The 22046-nt window shown below is 38.8% G+C and overlaps 1 protein-coding gene across 1 annotated transcript; it reads right to left on the bottom strand.

Annotated features, from left to right (window-relative positions):
* Nucleotides 1-2048: 2048 nt before the first annotated feature.
* Nucleotides 2049-19884, bottom strand: EEF1E1 (eukaryotic translation elongation factor 1 epsilon 1). The gene is made up of 4 exons (XM_074828105.1): nucleotides 19720-19884; nucleotides 17747-17947; nucleotides 9436-9531; nucleotides 2049-2711 (listed from the first exon to the last, which is right to left on the bottom strand). Exons 1-4 carry the CDS (start codon nucleotides 19825-19827, stop codon nucleotides 2571-2573), a joined length of 546 nt encoding a protein of 181 aa, XP_074684206.1. The 5' UTR covers nucleotides 19828-19884; the 3' UTR covers nucleotides 2049-2570.
* Between the last annotated feature and the right edge of the window lie 2162 nt (nucleotides 19885-22046).

Below are 22046 nucleotides of genomic sequence, written 5' to 3' on the forward strand. Positions count from 1 at the left end.
TTTTTACAGATGTAGTTGTCCTTGATGATCAAAAGGCATTAGACAGAAAGGGGAAGAGGGGAGGAAATCAATACCATCTGGTTTTCCTAGTAATCTCTCTGACAGCAAAGTCTCAATTCATCCTTCTTTCCTTTTAACCCTCTACCCCCTTAAGCTTCTCCATGCAGGGGAGAGAAAATCAAAATGCTCAAGTTAGCACATGATAATGACCAAATGTCTTTTAGATAGTATAGAGTTAAATTTTACTAATCCACTTCTAAACATTTTATCTTTCTGTTAGATGAACTTTTTTTTTTTTCCCCCTCAACATTTCAGCAGCAAGTAACACTTCTGTTCTACACCAGAGAGAACAAAACTGGCACAAGAGGCTAGGGGATACTGCAGCTGTAGCATGTAGCCACCTTGAGAAATCCTGACACTTGGAAACAGCGGCTGTTTGGGATTAAAAAAAAAAGACCCTTTGTAGCATCATCCCTACAAAACTTGTCTGACAAGACAACAGTATTGTTTTCAGCAATATTTTTAGCTCTGGTTCTATTTCAGTATTCTTAGCTATAACGTAAGCTGCTATTTTCATGGATGAAGGCTTGTGCATACACTTTACAAAGCTTAAATCATTCTTATTTGCAATAGCATATATAAAACCAAACAATCTGTAAGGTCAATGGGGAACTTCCCCAAACCCTGACCAAATGCACTGATTATTCCCACTCGTGCTCCCATTCAGAAGCAAAAAATGGTTCATTATAGTAGAATTTAGTAGAAGTGGAGATATTTTTCTAAGTCTCATCATCTCTTGCTCCCAGCCATAAGCAGGTGAAAAAAGCAAACTTGCTTATATACATACTACTAGGTAAAAAATGTTTGAATAAATTAGGAATTAAGAGTGCACGTACTGACAGTAAAAACCTGAAGCCCTCAGGTAGTCATGTATGAAGAGTTTGGGAAGTTTCTAATGTACATTTGCCCTGAAGCCCACTCCACAACTCTTGAACAGATCTCAAGATTTCAGGGAGATCTTCATAATTAAGTACACAAGGCCTGCTTCTAAATAGCAAGGAACAAGAGTAACTAACAGGAGAAAGGGTAGAAGCTGAGAATTAGGACCCCTAGGAAAGAATGAGAACTTTTTCAAACCAAACAAGAATATTTTCATTTTTAACAACATGAGACAATCCTAAAAGTAACACTGAGTGCTTGCTTGGTAAGCCCTCTAAAGAAATTATGTATATACACAAAACACCTCTTAGGGAGCCTGGAATTGTCCACGTTAAGCTTACTCATGCAATTTTCTTCTGTCCTTTTATGTGCTAGGATATATTTTAATTACCTCATTTCAGTTTTTCTTAAGGCCTTGTAACATTCAAAATGCTCAAACAGCTATCCAAGGCCTTACTGGGTGGGAGGCTCCTAAAGTAGCACACAAGTTAAGACAAAAGAACCTACAACTGAACTTGTTTGCTGAACACTGTCGTAGAAACCAACATAGAAGCTTATCAATTAAAATATCAAAATATTTTCATATTTCTTTCAGTGTTTTAAAAGAAAGGTTAACCGAATTGTGCAGAAAAATCACTCAATTCAGATGCATCCTTAGGGCATTATGTCAGCACTTTTAAATTTATTAAAAATAAAGGGACAACATTCTACAGTGAAATGACCTGTCCAAATGTCTCAACAACAGTGTCTTTGGTTTTAAACAAACTTTAAAACATTGAGAGTGAATTTGACTAGATTATTATCTTAAGCTAAGGGTTTTTTTGGTTGATTGGTTTGGGTTTGGTGTGGGTTCTTTGGCTGATTGGTATATATATTTTTTTTTTTTTTTTACGTCTTGTAACTAGTTTGCACTTGGGTGGAAATACCATACAAAGTGAGACATATGCAAAATCTTGAAAAACACTGTTACCCAGTTTGAAAGAAAATGCTTCTAGAATCAAAATAATAGTCCATATACCACAAAATGAAGTAGCAAGTGAACTAGCTTTTTAAAATCTTCATTTTCTTTACTGAAGAAAAACTAAAAAGTTTCACAGCCAAATTAAGACTACAGTTTTAAAATAATTTATTCAGTCACATAAATACTTTGTAACATTTGCATGTTCCCTTTTTCACATCCTTGGCACACAATATAGCTCTTAACTTTTACAAAACTAGTGTAAACATCCATGGAAAAATAAAATGAAAAGAAAGTGGGACATAGGTAAAAATTCAATAAATAGCAAAAGGAGTGAATAATTGAAGGAAAATAAGTAATTCTTTCCTACAAAGACCATGTAATTACACTTGAATGTTTAATTGAAAGAACTTTTCATTTTTAAAAAATAGTGAATTAAAACTCAAATTTCCATCTTTCTACCATTTTTGCATTTAATCAGACCCATGATACAATTCTTTAACTAGTTCAAATCCTTGAACAAACAATAGCAATGCAATTGTATTATTTGAGGCATCAACAAGTTTTGGTTCACATACAGAAGGTTACAAACCAGTATTTGCAAGTTAGTGGTTTTGGACAGTATAACTTCTAAACTCCCAAACACCCTTCCAACATGACACTAAGATTTTCCTTAATGAGCATTAGTGTATAATCTGTTCTTGATGAAGACGACATTAGACAGATGTTGTCGGACACCTGGATAATGTTGAATGTGGTTGAACCAACGAGACACATTAAGGTATTCCTCCTTTTCTTGCACTGTGAGGTCCGCCTGCATGGGGAAGAAAGATAAGTCACCAATAACACACGGCACTGCATCATTACTGTCATAACATGTGGTAAGGTAAAATAAAAATGGGTAGTTTTACAGCTGTTTTCAACTCAAAATGCTGTTACAGTCCAGCAGTAGTCTATCTAAATTTCACATATTAGAATTCACAGCCCAAAAATATGTATTTACTTTTCATTTACTCAAATGAACATACCTGGATGGTGGAATACACATTTGTATGATAGAGGACAGTAAAAAGAGCATTAGCTTGCTGGAATTTAATGCACCTATCGGTTAGCATACAGTATTGGGAGGTGTAGGGAATAGTTCCACAACATGCACGATCTACCAAACAGTCTTGGCTGACAGGCAAAGTGCCTACCTTGTATTTCAAGGAGTAAGATTTTTTCAGGCAATTTCAGACTGGATGGAAAGATTGAAGGTGGTTTTCCACTTAACTGTTCAGATGTGCTAGCTCATGTTAAGATAGCAATGGCATGATTCAAATTACTACAGTAAAACAAACTGAAACCTATCCGTACTTCCTAAAGACATTTAAAGTATTATCATTTACTTCTACAGTTTGAGGTCCTGTTGTTCACCAGAGTTCTCAAGTCAATGGCAGTCACTTGCTTATTTTAACCCAGATCTAAACAGCTGCAAGGTCAGTAAGGAAGAAGCCTCCAGCTATCAAATAGCTATTGCAACAGCTCCCTGCCACAGCAATCGTGGCTCAGATTAATGAAGAGCTTCAAGCCTACCTTTACTGTTATCAGAGGACTGGCTCAGACCTTAACTATACCTTTTAAAGTCTTCTAAGTTCAAGTCAGCAACATCCCCAAAGCTTCACTACAAAGTCTTTTTATTACTTCAGAATCTTTCAAGCCAGCTGTAGAGCTATTCCCATGATTAGCAGTTTTAGGTCTCACTCCTCTGTAATGAAGTTAGCTTATCGGTTTTGACAATAATCTGTTTCCTCACATTAACCTACTACAACTTAGTTACAAAGGGGGGGGGTAGTCCTCAAAACAGACTACAAAAACTGCATCAGGAACAAAATGTGATCTTCACACCAATCACCCTATCTTATCTCACCAATACTTAAAATCAATCAGTGCAGGATTCACCTCACTTCATTTTCAGTTAGCTAAGTTAACCATCAAGCTTAACTTAGTCATCCTGACAACACCTGCAGTCAATGAAAAAGGGCACACCTGTAAAGGATAGTTTTAACAGACAAATCACTAGCTAGACATGCCTAATAGTTTTCATGCTTAAACTTCTAAAGCTAATCAAGGTTAATCCCCTCAAAAGCTAAACAGATGGCATATTCCTTATGCCTTGTTCTACAAACACCAGATTTCATGGATAATACAGGTTCATTGCAGATTTGATCTTGGGCACAGGACAGCTGGAAACAAATATGTTCCAACAAACCTTAAATCACAGGAAGAGCTATATTTACTCATTTACTCAGCTGTACGAGCGAAAAGCTAAGTCTCATGTTAAATTCCACCTCGTGACACACCAGCCCTTTCAATTTCAAGAGCTGCCTATAACATTTGCTGCTTCTCCTTACTGTTCTCTCACACAGGCCAACACTTGGCTTAGAATTGGTAAGCTTTAAACATGTGAAGAGAAAAATAAGGATATATACTAGAAGATGAACCACTGGAAAAATACCAAGGAAGAAGAATTTCAAGGAGTTGAAGGAAGGAATTCTAAACCAATGCCACATAGCACTACAGCTCTTTTAACAGGAAGTTATGAAGAACTGTGGCAACAACCAGAAAGCAGGGATCTTCCAGCTGCTCCTCAACCCAAGTAGCATTTCTTCCTAGAGGACTCACCTGCCAGAATACAAGCATAGAACTGCACATTTATTTCCACAACCACTTCTGCAGATTTGAACTGTTATGAACCCCAGTTCAGACGGTATGAGAAAAAAAAAAATCTGTTTTTCTTGCTGCTGGCATGGAAATGTAAATAATATTCCTACAGCTGTATAGTCTGGTAGAAGTGCACAGACAAACTGATTAAAACACAGCCACATATTTTTGCTGAGCTAAAAACATGAGAGTTCATCAGCATTAGCCAAGTGGAAGAGAATAACACTGATAAGGGGAAAAACTTCAGAACTTTTAAAGGCATTACAAACAAAAAGTGGAAGCTATTGAAACGTAACACTGAGTAGTGCTTCATAAATTGCCTGAGCTTCTGCAAGTACAGTATATTCAGGACAAAAAACCCCATGCAGTACCATTTAGGGGAAGATGCAGTTTGTTATAATTAATGGTAGTTGGAAGCTGGTGCTTGGTATGAAGCTGCAGAACCATTTACAAAGCAACACAGAGCATGGAAAGAGCAACACGTGTACTCTAAGGCCATCTAAAATTACCGAAGGAAAGTATTTAAGCAGATAGTAAAAATACTGTCACTAAGTTCTGTGAGTGTTCTACACTTAAAGTTATAATTACAATACCATTTTTCAAAGTCTTTAAATGGGTAAGCAGTTGGTTATGAAAATGCTGAACTAAACTTCAGATTTTGCAGCAGATACAGATATGTTCTCCCCATAATTTTATACTGGTAATTCTTAATCTTCACATTTTTCTGATGTAAACCAAAACAAAGTCTGGAAAACTAGTCCTCCTCCATTCTGTTAGTGTAGTGAAAAAACATCTGAAGGGCAAACTAGACAGCTACTCTAATAACAAAACCCCTTTTTGTACTCTAGGCACAACAAGCAAGATATTTTTACTTATTTACATAATGTACTCTATCAGTGAAATGTATTAAAAAGCACTTTGTGGCATGCTCTACTTTTTACTCAGAACATAACTCTTAGGTTAATTGTTTAGAGATCACTTCCATGGCATTTTTTACAACATTTTGTTAGATGGGTATTTTCTGTTCTTCCTCATTAAATTAGATAATTCCCCCAAGTTAAGAAAGGCTGCTGTTCTGCTGTTAAAATAATTATTTGCTATTAAAGCAATTATTTTAATAGCAAAGAAGCAGACACTCAATTTGACAGGCTTTTTTTTGTGTCATGTAAAAAAAAAAAAAGGTCTTATTCTTCCACCACAAAGCTCACAAAGGGTAACCAAGCTGGTCATCACTCAATGTAACTAGAAGAGTTTCTAGAAGGGCTATAAATACACAAGTTTTAATTATATTTGTTTTTAGTAGCATTGGGGATGCAGACATAAATTCCCAATCCCACACGTGCATGGAAAGTCTAAAAATACCTGCCTACATCTGAAGTTCTTCAGCCTCAAGAAAAGGATAAGATACTATCTAACTTTTAAAATTTAGCCTTTAGATATGAGGGAAAGAGAACAGTTGATTGATGTATTTCATGAAATACATATACTTTCACATAGTTTTGACTAATTTTCTACCGTTAAAGGAACATGCTTAAAATGAAATCTTTTCTTTGAAGTTAAACTGTTTTTCATAATTCAGTTTAAGTACCAGATCTAGCATCATTCTTTAGAAGGAAAGCCTGTTATCCCAGTACTAAAATAAGCAACATATTGGTGAATATTAACAAAAATTTATGGCAATCTGTTTATTACAGATGGGAAAAAAATTATGGGAAAAAAATAACTCGAAAATAAGCTACTACTGCAGTCTCATAGTTCAGTATTAGTAGTTCTGATCAAGGAGAGCAACTCAGTTTGTTTTGTATTTGACTTGACTCCAAAATTTTGACTGAGGCTTCTTCCATTTGCAGATATAAATTTTACCCATAAGTTATTTTCTAGGCTTTACTGAAGAAATATTCAGGACAGACATATAGATTTGAGACTACTTCTTTGGTTCTGACAAAATTTTTTGAAGTATAAAACTAGATCAATCTTTGGATTGATTATTTCTCCTAAATAGAACTGGACTTGTGCTGTTTGAAAATACTTAAGAATAAACACATAGGGAAACTTTTTTTTATTTTAAATTAAAAAAAATGATATGAAAACAAGTTTATTACCACAGAGGGAGTATAATGCTTAGTGATTGGCTGAGCTTTCCTCAAGCAATGCTTCCAATTCCACATTTTCTCTGCAATTTATGCTTTAACCTCATAGAACTTAATTGTTCGTCATATTTATCCACATACATATTTAAGTAATCAAAGTGTCTAAAGACAGCAATATTTATATTAGACACATGGAGACATGGAATTACATATGACAAATGCAACTCACATTGTTTGAAAAAGTTCATTTAGACCATTAGTATCAAGCATTACAGTTTTTGGGACAACAATGTATACAATCCAGTTCCTGCCTTATTATTACAAGTGTGTATTTCTGACTAATAGACTCCAAACAGACTCAGTCTGCAAGAAGCCTGAAACACTATCTGTGAATCCGACTCTCACTCAGTAAAATACTAATTCCTTTCCCACAATATGGATTTTTAAAACACATAGTACTATTCTACTTATTAAGATAACTAGAAGGGAGAGGAAGAATGAAAGGCATGCAACTGCAAAATTAAGAGTTGCTGCTTTCCAGTACAGAGTAATTAGTAAGTTCAAATGGACAAGCATGGACAGTGAAGAATCAATTACTAATGTCTGTGTTAGCATGCAGCTGTTAGTCTATCAAAAGCAGAGATTAATCCTAAAGGTCATTACCAGTAACATTTTCAGATCAATTTTCTGGACAGCCTGATTGACAGAAAGAACTGTGGCTCTCCCCATCCTGTGCCTCCCATTTCTACCTCCTATCTCGAAGAATTACAGGAAAGATTTACTGTTATTTTGCACAAGGCTTAGCTGAAACAGTGGTGGATATGACAAACTGCTTCCCTGGACCACATCACATTAAGAGATGCAGCAGTTTTCCCCATGTACCATCCCCCCCCTTAAAGCTTAGGGCAGAAAAGCAGCTCTGGACATACTCTTTTCATTACAGGAAAAATAAAAATAACAAATAAATCACAGGATTATACAGTTCAAGATTTTACCCCTACAGTTAAGTACTAATATTAATCAATTGTGAAACCTTCAAAATACATATAATTCCTAGTTGGTAGCCACTAGATTTTCCTCTCTATTTAGGATAGCCACACTATTTGCCCTTTATATCCTTCCGATTCAGAAAATTATCTTCCATGCAATCAAACATTTCAGAAAACAGATGCCGTACTATAAACTTGTCCCAAGTAGTGTCTAGATGGTTGCAGGCACCCAGGAGCACCAAGTCATTTGTTTTTACCATCTGTTCTATTTCCCAAAGCAATAACTTGTATCTTTTCTTCTTGATTAGGTGGTCTACTCCAGAGCAAACTCTAAATTTAAAATATGCTTGATTTTCCCCTGCCTAAGTTTTTTTTAAAAAAGTCACATTTGAAGTCATACTCTTACAGCATATACAGTCAGATTTTTAGGAAGTACTTACATGTTTTTTTCTATGTCTACATATCATGTGTGAAAAGTAACCCATTCTGACACTCTGGTCAACACATCTATCCTACTAAAGGTATTTTACAAGGCAAACATGATTCAACACAATTAATGTTAAGGCATTTACTCTAACATGCTTCCAAAAACCTTATAAAACAAAGCTTCCCTTCCCTCTCCTCTGCTTGACATTCTCATTTGAACTTTTACTCCTGGACAGTCAAGATACATATACATAAGTTTTCTCATTTTTGGTAGTATTTCATTACTTGATCCTTCCCCTGCCCCACCTCTGTCTCCCTTTTGAATGGTAGTGTTCTTACAGCCTTCTGAGAGCCCCGCTTTTAATTGTATAAAGTAATCATTCACCCAGCTGATTGAATTCACTGGTTCTCAGACACACATGCATTTGTCAGAGGCATCTTTTTCTGATTATCCCCTCCCCTTCAATTTTCTAATGTAAAACTGAGCGATTTTACCTTCTCCCAAGAATTTAGCAGACCTTTCTACACAAGTCCTTTGGTTTGTTTAGCAGTACCCACTCCAGAGAAGGATGGCTCATTTACAGTTACATTCAGTCACCAAAATATAAGTTTCTACTGCTTCACTGTCAAATTACCACTTGGGATTCAGAACTGAGGTGCAATGATTTATAAGTACTTCACAGTAAACCCTGAGTTGACTACAAAGAATTTCAGCATCTTCTCCACTCAGTACAAACATTTTTTTTCCCCTCCTAAGCACCAGGTCCACATGTTATTTTCACATTCGTATGTTATCAAGTCTTATCACTAAGTGTTGAAGCACAACTGATATTTTGTTATGGCTCACAGTTTTATATGCACTTGTCCTTCAAGAACTTAGTTTACGTGCATCTTTCACAGCACCAGCAGCATTTCTCCAGTACTAACAAGGTTAGTACTTTCAGTTCTGACACATCCTTTCAGTTTCATTTATCCCTTTCCCCATGTAGTTCTGTAAGGAATCATGTTTCAGACTTGAACAGGTAAGAGTCCTCATACCTAGAAACACAGGGACAGGCATCATCCTTGTTACATTACATAGAAGAAACTACTGCATTCCAGACCCTACTGACCGTACACTTCTTTTGATTGATCCATAGCTGACTACGAAAAAAAGTAAAAAATGAACAACTTAAGAACAACTTTTATTTGAAGTTCTTATAAGAAATCTTTTTTTCTGTAATTGTCATTGATCAATTCAATAGGTCAGCTTCTACAACAATAAACTGCCCATTAGATAAACAATAATTATGATAGTTGTACATATAAAAATAATGTTGGTACCACTTACCATGACATGATGCAATCCATAGTACATCAAAACGTCTGCTAAAGTAAAAATGTTTCCTGCAAGATAGACTTTATCTTCAAGATGTATATTAAGATCCTAAAAAGGAAAAAGTCATTATACTGCTGTAGTATTGACTTTGTAAGACAAATTATGAAGGCAATTGTTAAAAATAATAAAAAACTTCCTCTGGAGACCATGCATATAAAATAAACGCCAGCTTTAGTTTATCCCAACTCAAAAGAGAACACCATTAAAACAATAAAAAAATTCTAGAAAGTATCAAGATAATAAACTTTTTTTGACAGCGAGAATCCGATAAAATTTAAATGTTGGTCTCCAAACAAAATGCTAGCCAGCTTGCTGCTGGCACATAATTCTTCATAATTCCTCCACTTACATCCACCCAAATTATTGTAAATACAAGTGTCATTATTTTACATATTAAGCTGACTCCACAGAAATACTTTCAAATCTGTCTTTTCTTGGCTTCAAATTACTGGAATTCAAAAATGCAAGAGTTGTGCAATTTTTTTTATTAGTGCATATGACTCAGAAGCACCACTGTTATACATTTAACATTTGCTAAGTAGAAAATGCAATTCTATGATCAAAGGAGAGCATATTGCTCTTCCAGCAGCTTCTCCTGTCCTCCAGGACTCATTCAATGCAGCTGGTCAGCAAAGTCCTGGAACTGCAAATGTGTAAGAACCAGGGAAACACAAAGGGATAGTGAGGTGGGAGACAAATAAATTTCTGGCACTGAGCTTGAAATATGTTGATACCCATCAGCTGGTACCATTTGGCACCTGCTTTTAGTAATGCTGAAATCACTGCTAGCAATTCTTAATGACTGATACTGTCAATTCAGTTGCTATCTAAGTTCATATGAAGAGAGCACTTCAACATTTTAAGACCATCTCTCTCTCAACAATTCTGTATCAGAGGCTATAACGGTGGGTAGTAGAAGCCTTCCATTTAGGTTCAATGAATAAATATTTCAGATCTGAATTACTGAAAGACCCTTTTTTCATGGCTTTTTGTATGCAGTCATTCTCTGCTAGAAAACAGGAAGCTGATAGACTCATCATTGCTCAGGTGTATCACTTCTGATAACACAGGCATCACACATCAGCTCTACCTCTTTACCTGTCATATCACAGAATCACAGAATCTAGTCCCAACTCCTCTGCCATGGCAGGGACACCTTCCACTAGACCAAGCTGCTCAAAGCCCCATCCAGCCTGGCCTTCCTTTTCTCCACATCTTAGCTACTTCTCATACAATTTATGCACCCTTCTGACCCCTGCTTCCCTCTAAAGAAAGAAATGTAACAACAAACAAAATTACATACTTTAACCCTGATCCCAGCATAAGCAAGCTTTAGTTTTGTAATATTCTTTTCAGAAATGTAGGAAAACAGTTTCCCAGCTTTTCCTTGGATTTGGAAACCGTTAGTATTCCTCTGCTGGTTGAAAAGACTTATAGTTGATTGATAGCTGAACATGAGCCAGCAGTGTGCCCAGGTGGCCAAGAAGGCCAATGGCATCCTGGCTTGTGTCAGAAATAGCGTGGCCAGCAGGGACAGGGAAGTGATCTTACCCCTGTACTCTGCACTGGTGAGGCCGCACCTCGATTACTGTGTTCAGTTTTGGGCCCCTCACTACAAAAAGGACATTGAATTACTCGAGCGTGTCCAGAGAAGGGCAACGAAGCTGGTGAAGGGTCTGGAGCACATGTCGTACGAGGAGTGGCTGAGGGAACTGGGGTTGTTTAGTCTGGAGAAGAGGAGGCTGAGGGGAGACCTCATCGCCCTCTACAGCTACCTGAAAGGAGGCTGCAGACAACTGGGGATGAGCCTCTTTAACCAAGTAATAAGCGATAGAACAAGAGGTAATGGCCTCAAGTTGTGCCAGGGAAGGTTTAGACTAGATATTAGGAAGCATTTCTTTACAGAACGGGTTGTTAGGGCTGTCCAGGGAGGTAGTGGAATCTCCATCCCTGGAGGTGTTTAAGAGTAGGGTCGACATAGCGCGGTTGGGAACTGTTAAATGTTGGGTTGATGGTTGGACTGGATGATCCTCAATGTCTTTTCCAACCTAGACAATTCTGCGATAGATAGTAAATGCACTCCTCCTTCCTCAGAGATCTCCTTAAGTCACTCCCACCCCCTACCGCAGAAACAGAAGAAAGAAGCTTAAGCATAACTAACATTTTTCAAAACGTTCCTGAAACAATTTTTCAGTCTCAATTACAGCATGTTCCATTTTAAGACAACCTTTTATTTTAAAGTAGTCTAGGGCAAGGAGAAGGAGGTTAATAATTAGTGAACAATTCAAAAATTACATTTATCCTTACGCATACTGCGGTTTTCGTGGTTCCATAATTTTACTGATGTGGAGATATCCTACAGTGCATATGTAAAAAAAACAAAACACAAAACTGAAATGCTGAGACTTTTAGACATCTGACCTTGTATTTGAATTTGACAAGTTTGACTCCATTATGCCACCTTACTTTTTCTTTGATAACCTCTTCATGACAGGACTCCTGTACTTCTGTAAAATTTAAACATACTCATGTCTGCTTTGATTTCTTTTATTAGAGCAAATCAGGGAAAAATATTAACCCCTGCATAGTTAAAATTCTATAAGGTCATCTGCCCCTGGCTATGTAGCTTCTTTTCTTTAGACTGGTTTACTGCTTTGTTCATCTTAGTAAGCACTCAAATTACTTTAAACATGTAACTACAGTTCTGCAGAATTTCATACACACAGCACAGAGACAAATGCAATGCTAAGAAAAAGCTTGCAGGAAGAAAAACATATCCAGAGATTTGTTTACTAGAAAAAAAAAAAATCATAAACTCATCTATTCTGACACTGATTCTCTGACCAGCATTTTTCATTTTGATCAACCAGAAAAATCAACATGCATTATAATGAGAAGTAACATCACTGAAATTATATTCCCCCCCGCCCCTCTTCTTAGTCTAGGCTATGGAAACAGGATTTTGTAAAGTAAAAAACCTCATTATCTCTGAAGGTACTGTCAACAGTTATTTCCCTGCCTAAAATTTTGGATTTCTGCATCAAAGTTATGGCATGCTAATTCTTAGTTTTATACATCTTCAAGAGGTAGGACAGTTTCTATGCAGAAATACTGTTTGCTCAGTTGTTCAGGATAGGTTAATATCATGTTACTTATCATTTGTTCTCTGAATATTCAGTGCAAAATATTCATCAATAAAAAAAATCCTCCAACTTTAAAGGCAAGGTAAGACACTACAGCATGAACAATTATTTATTCTGGTTCATCAAATTTTATGAAGTCAATTAACTGAGAAAATGGAACTTGACAAAAATGGTTTAGCCTTGGATAAATTAGCATTAGTTTAAAATTCTGCTTTTGAACATGTACCTTCCCCCCATAAAACACAGACAGGTATTCCAATTTCATCCTGTAAGTCAAGCTAATTCAGAAACACCACATTTTTTTTCTCCATGTGCACTAGGCACATTTAATTAATCTTGCCTCATGGGTTATGCTTCCTATAGATGATTATATTATTGGCTAACAGCCAACCGTGTTAAAATTCCTGCAAGTCAAGCTTTCTTAAGTGACCACAGTATTAAACTGAAATAGTGTTCCTGTCCTGGAGAGATTAATGAAAATACGAATACAAAACTGTACTTGAATTTCTATTACACCCAGGAAATTCAGATCTGTTAGCTGTCATTTGTATCATTGTCTTTCACATACTGAACGTCAGTAAAATTGATTACGTATACATAATCCCAGTATCAAATGACCGAAATAGTCTCGGAAGTTGCTTTCAACTAGATGAACTTACTGTTGCAATCCCTCAGGAAACCCCTTCTCAAATTTCAGACAGGTATTTAAGGCATAACTGCAGTCTGATGCACTAATATGCATCGAACAACTGCAGGAATTCAAATTCCCTTTTTAGGTACAAGGGGGGGAAAAAGCAACAGGAAGATGTTGCATTATTTATGGACTGATGGATTTACATTTGCTTGTTCTACAAAAAAAAAATCCAGTTTACAGCCCGTATCTAGAGTGACAACTCAACACATCCCCCATCCAAGGTACACTTCTGACCACCCCCCAGTGTTGCTTACTATCTTTTGAGTATGCAACCTAATTGTCTGTAATCCAATTCATCCATTAGGTGACTGAATCCCTTCTAGTCACCACAAGTTGAGACAGCAGCTCAGGTAAGTAACAGCCGCTTCTTGCAATGACTCCATAGTTTACAATAGATCTAATCCAAACCAAAATCAGAGTATGGTATTTTGTCCATAACAACACACTGCTGGTCTATGTACTTCCCTTACACACAGAAGCACGTCCTTTCAGTCAGCAATATTCTTGAGGTTATTTATGCCCTAAATGCCTTTATATCGCACCATGCAAAGACAAAGAGCTGAGCACTCTCAAATGCCTCAGGAAAGCCTCTGACAGTGCAGAGCCCAAGAAAAGGATTCTGCAGCTATATGCAAGAAAAGCAAAACTGCACTGCTGGGGCACAGCCGTATTTTTAATTCTAATGCAAGACTTTTCTGTCTAACTGGCAAACTCTGAGCTAAACTTGGTCTGGAAGAATATTATATTCAACATACTGAGTTTCCTGTAAAAGACAGAAGAAAAGTAATCAACAAACGTTCTTCAAATAACCAAAATTCAATCTTTTACACCGGTAAGCATACAAAAATATCCTGATGCTAACAGAAAAAGGAAAGAAATGAACACAGAAAGTCGAAGTTTAAAAAATGCTTGTCGGACAAGCTTGCCAAAGTGGATAGGCATCCCATTTAGAAGTCTGTCAAAAAACAGTGTACAAGAACTGTGGATTAACGGCATAGACAGAGCATGGATTAACCTGCTTAAGTATTTGTGGAAATAGTAATTTTTCAAACAAGCACGTTAAATAAGAATTGATGCTCTATTATTCAGATTTCTAATTGGTTTTCATGATTACAGCCAGATAGCACAGGAAATTGGGACAAAACTAGTTGGAATCATGGAACATTTTTTGTATGAGACAGCAGTATACAAAAAATCTTGGTTCTAATTATCCTTCAGAGATTATAGAGCTTTTCTGTGAATTGAAGTACAAGCTCCCAGTTATTTAGAATATGCCCCTGAAGATGGGGGGGGGTGGGGGTGGGAACCCTCAAGTTTTGAATACCTAAAATTGACAGAGACTTTCAGATCTCCCTAATGGAATTCATTAACATCTAAGTAGACATTTGATGGCACAAGTGTTTCACGAAGGGTCACAATCCCTTCTTAGAAGAGTAGAAAAACTACTACTTATGAATCATAACTACTCAGTAATTTTCAGATATTTTTTTCCCTGTGCAGCTTAATTCACCACTAACCAAACATCCAAGAAGCAAAGGAAAATACTCTCTCTTCCTGTGGAAAAGAAAGTTAACATAATGCATTGGATATGATGTTATCACCTCTATTGACAATCATTATTCCTTCATATCTGCTGAAGAACAGTCCAGAGGTATTGCTGCCATTTATTTTGTCCAGTACAGAAACATAAACTGAAGTTAGACAAAACTCCAAGAGCACTTTCATTGGCCAGTTCTGAACAGTATGGCATTTGCTCTGAATGAATATAAAAAACCTGGTTGAGAGAGTCTGACTACTTCATGATTGCTTTCATGCCAAGTCAATACGTCAGTAAGAACAATGCAAGAACCTATTTTTCTAAAGGCCAACAGAAAACCCTTCCTGTTCAAATCCACAAACATTAAACTAGTTATTTACTGACATTTTTCATAACTGCATCACTTCAGTTAAGGGTTAAACAGAGGCAGCCTAAGTTTATAGCAGAAGTGACTGAACTGTTTTTGGCACAGCTTATTATAAATTGTGGCTCTAGGCTGCAACTGTCCCAAGACTGCCATTGTGTATTCCAGACACGTTGTAAAACTACAACCTCAGACTTGCCTCTCTATTTTAGTTTTTTTTTTTTTTTCACCCGTAGTCCCTTTTGCATAGTATACTTTAATGGGAGGCTGCTTCTTTTTCTGATTAATCATGGTGGCAAGAGAACAAATTGAAAAAAAAATCTTAATTGCTATTCTATGAAATTATTAGTGCTAGAACAATTCCACAGCAGCCCTGTGTCAAAATAAATTCTGGCTATTCAACGTCTGCTAAGAAAAAAAAAATCCATAGCAAAATTTTAAAGCAGTAATATCTATTAGAATATACTTAAAGGCAGAGATTCTCCCTCAGGCGACACTGACTGCTTCTCAGTAAGGAAATTTTGCTTTGTTTAGAAACACTTGATTTATCTAAGTTTTTGTATTTCAGTATATTGTCTTTTCTACACTGTCAGTGTTGCTAAGACTAAAACGAGATACCAGCCTCAGCACGAAGCCATCATCTCTCTGAGTCTGGTTTTAATACTCAGATGCAGTTTTGCAAATACCCACGTGTATGTGCTGACAAAGCAGGTATCATCATTTAAGCCATCCAGAGCAGATGTATTTTGTTATAACAAGCAGAAAACTTGCTTTTGGTTTTCATATGATAGAAGGGCAAGAAAGGTAAATAAAAGTTACGTTATTTATTCTCATATGGTCTTCTCACAGTTTGAGAAAGAACAAAAGGCATCACAAGTTTGTCTGAAAAATGACTGAAATATATAATACTGGTCATAAAGTTTTTTAAAAAAAATTAGACAACAGGGTCCTTTGAGGGCCACCAGGTTATACCACCTGTTCAGAGTACAGCTAAGCCTGAACTTAAACCCCGATTAGTCAATGCCTCCTCCAATCAAGTTCTGAAAATCTCAAAGGGTAGACAGTTTTCATGTGATATCTGTAGAGTAACCATGACTGTTTTGATAGCATTTTCACATAGAAAATTATACCAGAGATGTTACAAAAAGAGAAGCAATGGAAACAAAGTCATGCTTAACCAACAGAAGACATTCCATAGATACAATGAGATCAAGATAATTCAGATTATCTGGGGTGTGAGAGAAATGGCTCTTTAGGGCTTTCACCAAGTCCATGATCCTTGTAAAGCAGGCATGATACTCCAAGTCCTCAAGACCAAAGAGGCTATCAGTTTGAAAAGAACAGGTTACTAACAAGGTTTAGCTTTGCACCATTTAAGATGCATGATTTTCCTTGACTTTAAGTAACACGGTGTAAACTCTTGAACACTGCTTCTGTTTATCTTAGGTTTTTGCAATAGTTCTAGTTGACTCAGACTCATCACGTGAACAAGAGTCAGAAGTATTATTTAAGATTCTGCTAGCCTCAAGTAAACTCAACCTTCCTAATACCTTGCAGCTCACACAGCTATTTCTAAACCCAGAACTCACTAGCAGCACTGAGCATTTTGCACTTTCCATCTAAAAGACACTTAAAATTAAAAAAAATAAACACTTTAAAAACCTGGTTGAATTTCACTGGTTTCATACACTTAGTAAACAGAGCCCTTAGCACTTAACAGTGTAAAGCAAATTCTCTCTTCAAGCTCTGTTCCCACAAGACTGCACAAATACTAATTACCAGTCACAAAGAGTAAGAAGGAAAATAGAGTAAGTTTTGCTATCTACTCCCTGCCATCTGGCTGCTCAAACAACAGGGCGACCCTTGAGATTCTCTTTTCTGCTTCCACCTGTTTAAGAGGAAGTAAGCTTCAGACTACAAGAAAATTTTAATACAGTAGACCAAAGCCTCCATACAAAGTAGCTTGATGTGAAAGGCAGGTTCCTTTATGATTTCACTTTTCACACACAGTTCAGGTATTGATACCAAAAGGAGTTACTGGACAAATACCACAACATCAAATACGGCCTGTATTACCAAATCAGTAAGAATAGCTCTTAAAACAATCAGAGCAGTGTTTTACCTTGAAATATGACAACTTGTTTATAACTGAGGTTTTATGAAGATAGTAAGAAACCGGTGTCTTACATGGCTAATAAGAGACTAGACAACTGAACAATCTCTAAATTATCTGGAACGCTCTATATTGTTTATAGCATTACAGCCTTAAAACACTGTAAGAGCCCTGCTTCATATACTTTACAGTTTAAGCTGTTTTCCCTCCTGTTTCAGGTTGTTTGGGTATTTTTATTGATAAAAGTGAAAAGCAGCAAGCAGAACAAAAGCCAGTACTTAAAGATACTGACAAGTCTTCAGCATTTTCTCAGTTTTATTAATTGGTTGTTCATACACGCATTAGCACTGTAATCTTCTTCAAGGTCTAGTCAGTCCCAAATTCAGTGTCAAGGTAATTAACTACTCCTTACCTTCAGAATTATTCTAGTATCATCTTTACTAGAGCGTCCATCTACTCGAGTCACTCTATATTCCAACCACTGCTGAACGACAGCTTTCTCTTCTGCAGTAATTCCAAGCAGTTGGTCTTTCTTAGCCTGTTTAACTAGGTGAGCAGCTATGGTCATTAATCCTGTCAGACCTGGACCATTGTTTGTTTGAAGAACAGGAACCTAGAAAAGGAAACAAAAGTGTAATACTAAACAACTCATTCAAAAAGTAGTCTCTGTAAGAATAGCTATTGGGTTTTTTTAATAGGCCCTTAAAAGGACCTTTAAAGCAATGTATCAGAATTTAGAAGTATTCATACTAAAGATAGTAACATCAGAAGAACATGTATTTTCTCTTTTCACTCTTTGGAGTGGTTTATTTTCACTTTTTACAGAAGAAGCATATTTCACACATGCACGAGGACAAACCAAGACACCTTTAGCTCCAATTAATCAAATTCTGCTAATATTAGCAAGAAATAGTAGCACTCATTCTAACACTGGTGGAAATCTCATCAACTAACTTTTAACCCATTTTCAAACTTGAGACTCTGACTTAAGATTGTAAAGTCAGCAGCATCCAATTTCTCCCTGAGCAGACTGCAGTAGCCAGACTTGGTGAAATGCTTATTCATACTTACTGTTCTATTGCCAAATGCTCTGACAGAAGTTAGCAGTTCACTGGTATTAGGGAACAATAACACAACACACCCCTAGTTCTAACCATGTCTGTTAGTGACATTACCACATGTTAAACTGTGGGAAAGGAAACTGAACCACTGAGTCTGAAATGAAGTGAATGAATTGGAACTCACTGCAACAGACCAAAGCCCATTCGTTTATGACATCAAATGACAAAAGAGAAACTGATTAAAAGACAATACTTTGGAGGGTTTTTTAAAGTGTCTGACCACACAGGAGAACCTGTCTATGTTCAGAATTAAGATAAGATGCAGACCGAAAGCACAGTAGTCATCTTACAGCAGTACCAAGAGACCTTGACTACGATTCAATTTTTCCACTGAATGTGTGGTCAGAAAAACTATGGACAGATTTGATTATCTGATTTTTCAGACTTATGCTTTACAGTAATAGCATTAAAATACCATTTGGGTTGTTAAATAATTAACAAAGCGTTTGCAACTAAAGAATGCATATACTGATATTCATGACTCAAATCATACACAGTAAAGTCAAGGCAAAAAAAGCAACATATAAAAACATAAGACAACTGCACAGCTTCCTTCCTCTGTTGTCCTTCTCGAAGAGGATCACATAAAGGCCCTCACATATTTGTGAGGCCCTCAGCCCCCCATTACATTTTTCACACCTCGGCTGGCTGTTGAACCACAAAACTTAATGCTTCCATACAAACTTCAACATGTCAAGACACCTACTTTAAAAGAGCAAAATATTTAAGAGCAACAGTTCTTCACTACAGACGCATTTCTGACATTAACAACATATATTTTTCACGCAGTTTAACCACACCAGCACAGATATAGCTGCACTGGCACCAGACAAACACAAGGACAAGGAGAACGGTGTAAGAACAAGTACATTTTAAGCCGACATCCCTCCAACGACACACGATAACCCTTCCACAGGCAGAGGGAAGGGGATTCCAGAACTTGCGAGTAGGCAGCGACGCCCGACAGCCACAACTTCAGGCGGGTGCAGAAGGAAAAGGTTGAGGGAGAAAAGCTGAAACCCCCGCTCAAGGGGAAGAGCTGACCGTGCGCGGGTGCGCAGCTGAGGCCGGCACAGGGCCCGCCCGTCCCGGAGGGGGGTGCTCGGCCCCAGCCACCATCAGGGAACTGCCGCGAGGGGCCGGCGCAGGGCCAGGCCGGGGGTGCGGGAGAGGAAGCAGCGAGGGAAGAAGCCGTTGGGGAAGGGGGTGAGTGGACGCCCGCGCGCGCCGCTGCCCGCTCCCGGCCCCTCCTCGCTCCCTTCACCTTCCGCTCCCCCTGGACGCCGTACTTGTTCCCTTTCGGCAGGCCCAGCAACTTCTCCAGCAAAGCCAGCTCCTCCGCGCCCAGCCCCGGCCGCGCGGCAGCTGCCATCTTTGGTGGAGAACCACCTGGGAAAGAAGGGGCCGCTACCGCCGCCACCTGACAACAACCACCAACCCCATTGGAAGACGAGACCACCACGCAGCCCCAGGAACCGTCGCTGCTATTGGCCTGAAGGAGCCGGCCAGCCAATCAGACGCTCGGCGCAGCGGACGCATGCGCAGAGCCAGGCTGGGCTCTGATACCCCGCGGGGGGGGGTGGGAGGGGGGAGCGCTGCGGATTGCCAAGGGCGCGTGCGCAGCTGCGGGCACACGTTCCCCGCCCATAGGGGGGGTTGCGCATGTGCGTCCCGGGGGCCACGCACGAGCCGGCTAAGCCACGCCCCCGGGGTGTGGCCCCAGCCGTGGGGCGGGGCGCGCCCTGGCGGGGGCGGGCAACCGGCTGGGCGGCCGCTGGGGCAGTGGGGAAACGGGGAAACGTCGAGGCGGTGGCCTCCTCTTCCTCCTCCTCCTCCTCCTCCTCTTCCTCCTCCTCCTCCTCCTCCGCCTCATCCTCTTCCTCTTCCTCGCCGCTCCACGGCCAGGCCACCGGCGGCAGGGGCCGAGTAGCCCCGGGGCCTCCCAGAGCAAGGCGCCCGCCGGCCGGCCCTGCCAGAGTCGGTTCGTAGCTCGGGGTGCCGACAGCCGCCCTTTCCAGCGGAAATAACGGCCGCTTTCTTCCCGGAACGGGACAGGAGCTGTTGAGGGGTTTGTCGCCGTGCCTCTGACAGGGGCCAAGAAAAAGAAGAAAGCCGGTGGCTTCCTGATCCCGGTGCGAGCCCCGCGCAGTCCTCGGTTCGCGGCCCTGGGGCGTCTCGGTTGCTGGAGGCGTGCGGGGGCCACACGACACCCCGGCGTGCCCCGCGCTCGGTGTCCCGGCCTGCCCGGCCCCTCGGTGCCGCTGCTTGGTTCGGTGCACAGCTGAATGCAGTCACAACGTGCTGTCTTGGGGTGCCTCTGGGGGTACCGTCAGGTTAACCAGGCAGGCGCGTCTCTCCCCTCGCTCAGGCTCCTCGGGAACCAAGGCTAATGAGATGACACTGCTTATCCATCCATTTACCAGTCCTGCCTTCCTCCACCCGGTAAATTCTGAACTTGGTGTCCCAGATGAGGCCACATTCACCAGAGAAGCTGAAGTTTCAGCGAGAGCTACATTACAAGAGATTTTGTGAAATGAAGGGAGATCACACACAACCGAGCCATTATACGTGTCAATCAAGGGCATCAAAGGAAGAGGAGGGATAGAAGTAGGGTTACGAAAAGCATGTTAATGAACCATGGTTAATGATAGTAGTGAAGTTAAGAGATAAAAACCACAAAATCAGAGCTGGCCATGAAATAGCCTGATTTAACTGCACATTAGTGTATTTGAGATTTCTTAAAGACATGATTTAATCATCTTTCTAATTGAAGATACTCTGCTGTGAATGTCATACCTCTACATCTGATCATAAATGTTAGCAATTAAAACAATTTTGGATTGGCAGGTCTATTTGTGCAGAATATCAAAGTGCAATTCTTGATAGAAGACTGTTACAAACTACCATTATTTTACTAAAAACAATGAACTAGGCTTGTCCTGCTACTGACAATTTCAAAATACAGACTCAGGGCTATCACTGCATTAGTCATCTTAAAGAAGATGATCCTGACAAATGTCCTGGTTCTTCAATGAAACGCTTTATCTTGATACAAAGTGACATTTAGATTTCTACCTTCTGTTGCAGAAAAAGTCTGAAAGTGGCCACAGAGCCTTCCTCTGTGTGGAGACCAATTCTGAAATCGTGAGTGGATTTTTAAGCTTTTGCAGGATTTTGTCCGATCTTTTATATTAACATCTGCAAAGCACTTAATTTTAGGAAAATAAATTGTTCTGCCTTGAAAATGACATTGCTCTTTGCAAAGTTATTTTAATTCTTTAGCCCCGTTCCTGTAGCAATATTTTGAAATGGTAGTGTTCCAGCTGTGTTCCAGTGTGGTATCAATGAATGATCTAAAATTGTGCAGAAAACCTTCATTTTCAGTGGGTAAATTGATAGAAATGTTTTGCCAGTTTTTTAAAAAGCTAGTTGATTGTTTCATTATTGAAAGATTTCACTTTCAATAATGAAACATCTATTAGTAAATATATACCTCCATTTACAGCTTATTTTATATATTTATAATTTTTAAATACTTTGGAACCTAGAAGGTGAGACTTACAAGTGTGAAATATTAGTATCAATGGATTG

This window comes from Strix aluco, chromosome 1, assembly GCF_031877795.1.
Source record: "Strix aluco isolate bStrAlu1 chromosome 1, bStrAlu1.hap1, whole genome shotgun sequence".
NCBI classification, from domain to species: domain Eukaryota; kingdom Metazoa; phylum Chordata; class Aves; order Strigiformes; family Strigidae; genus Strix; species Strix aluco.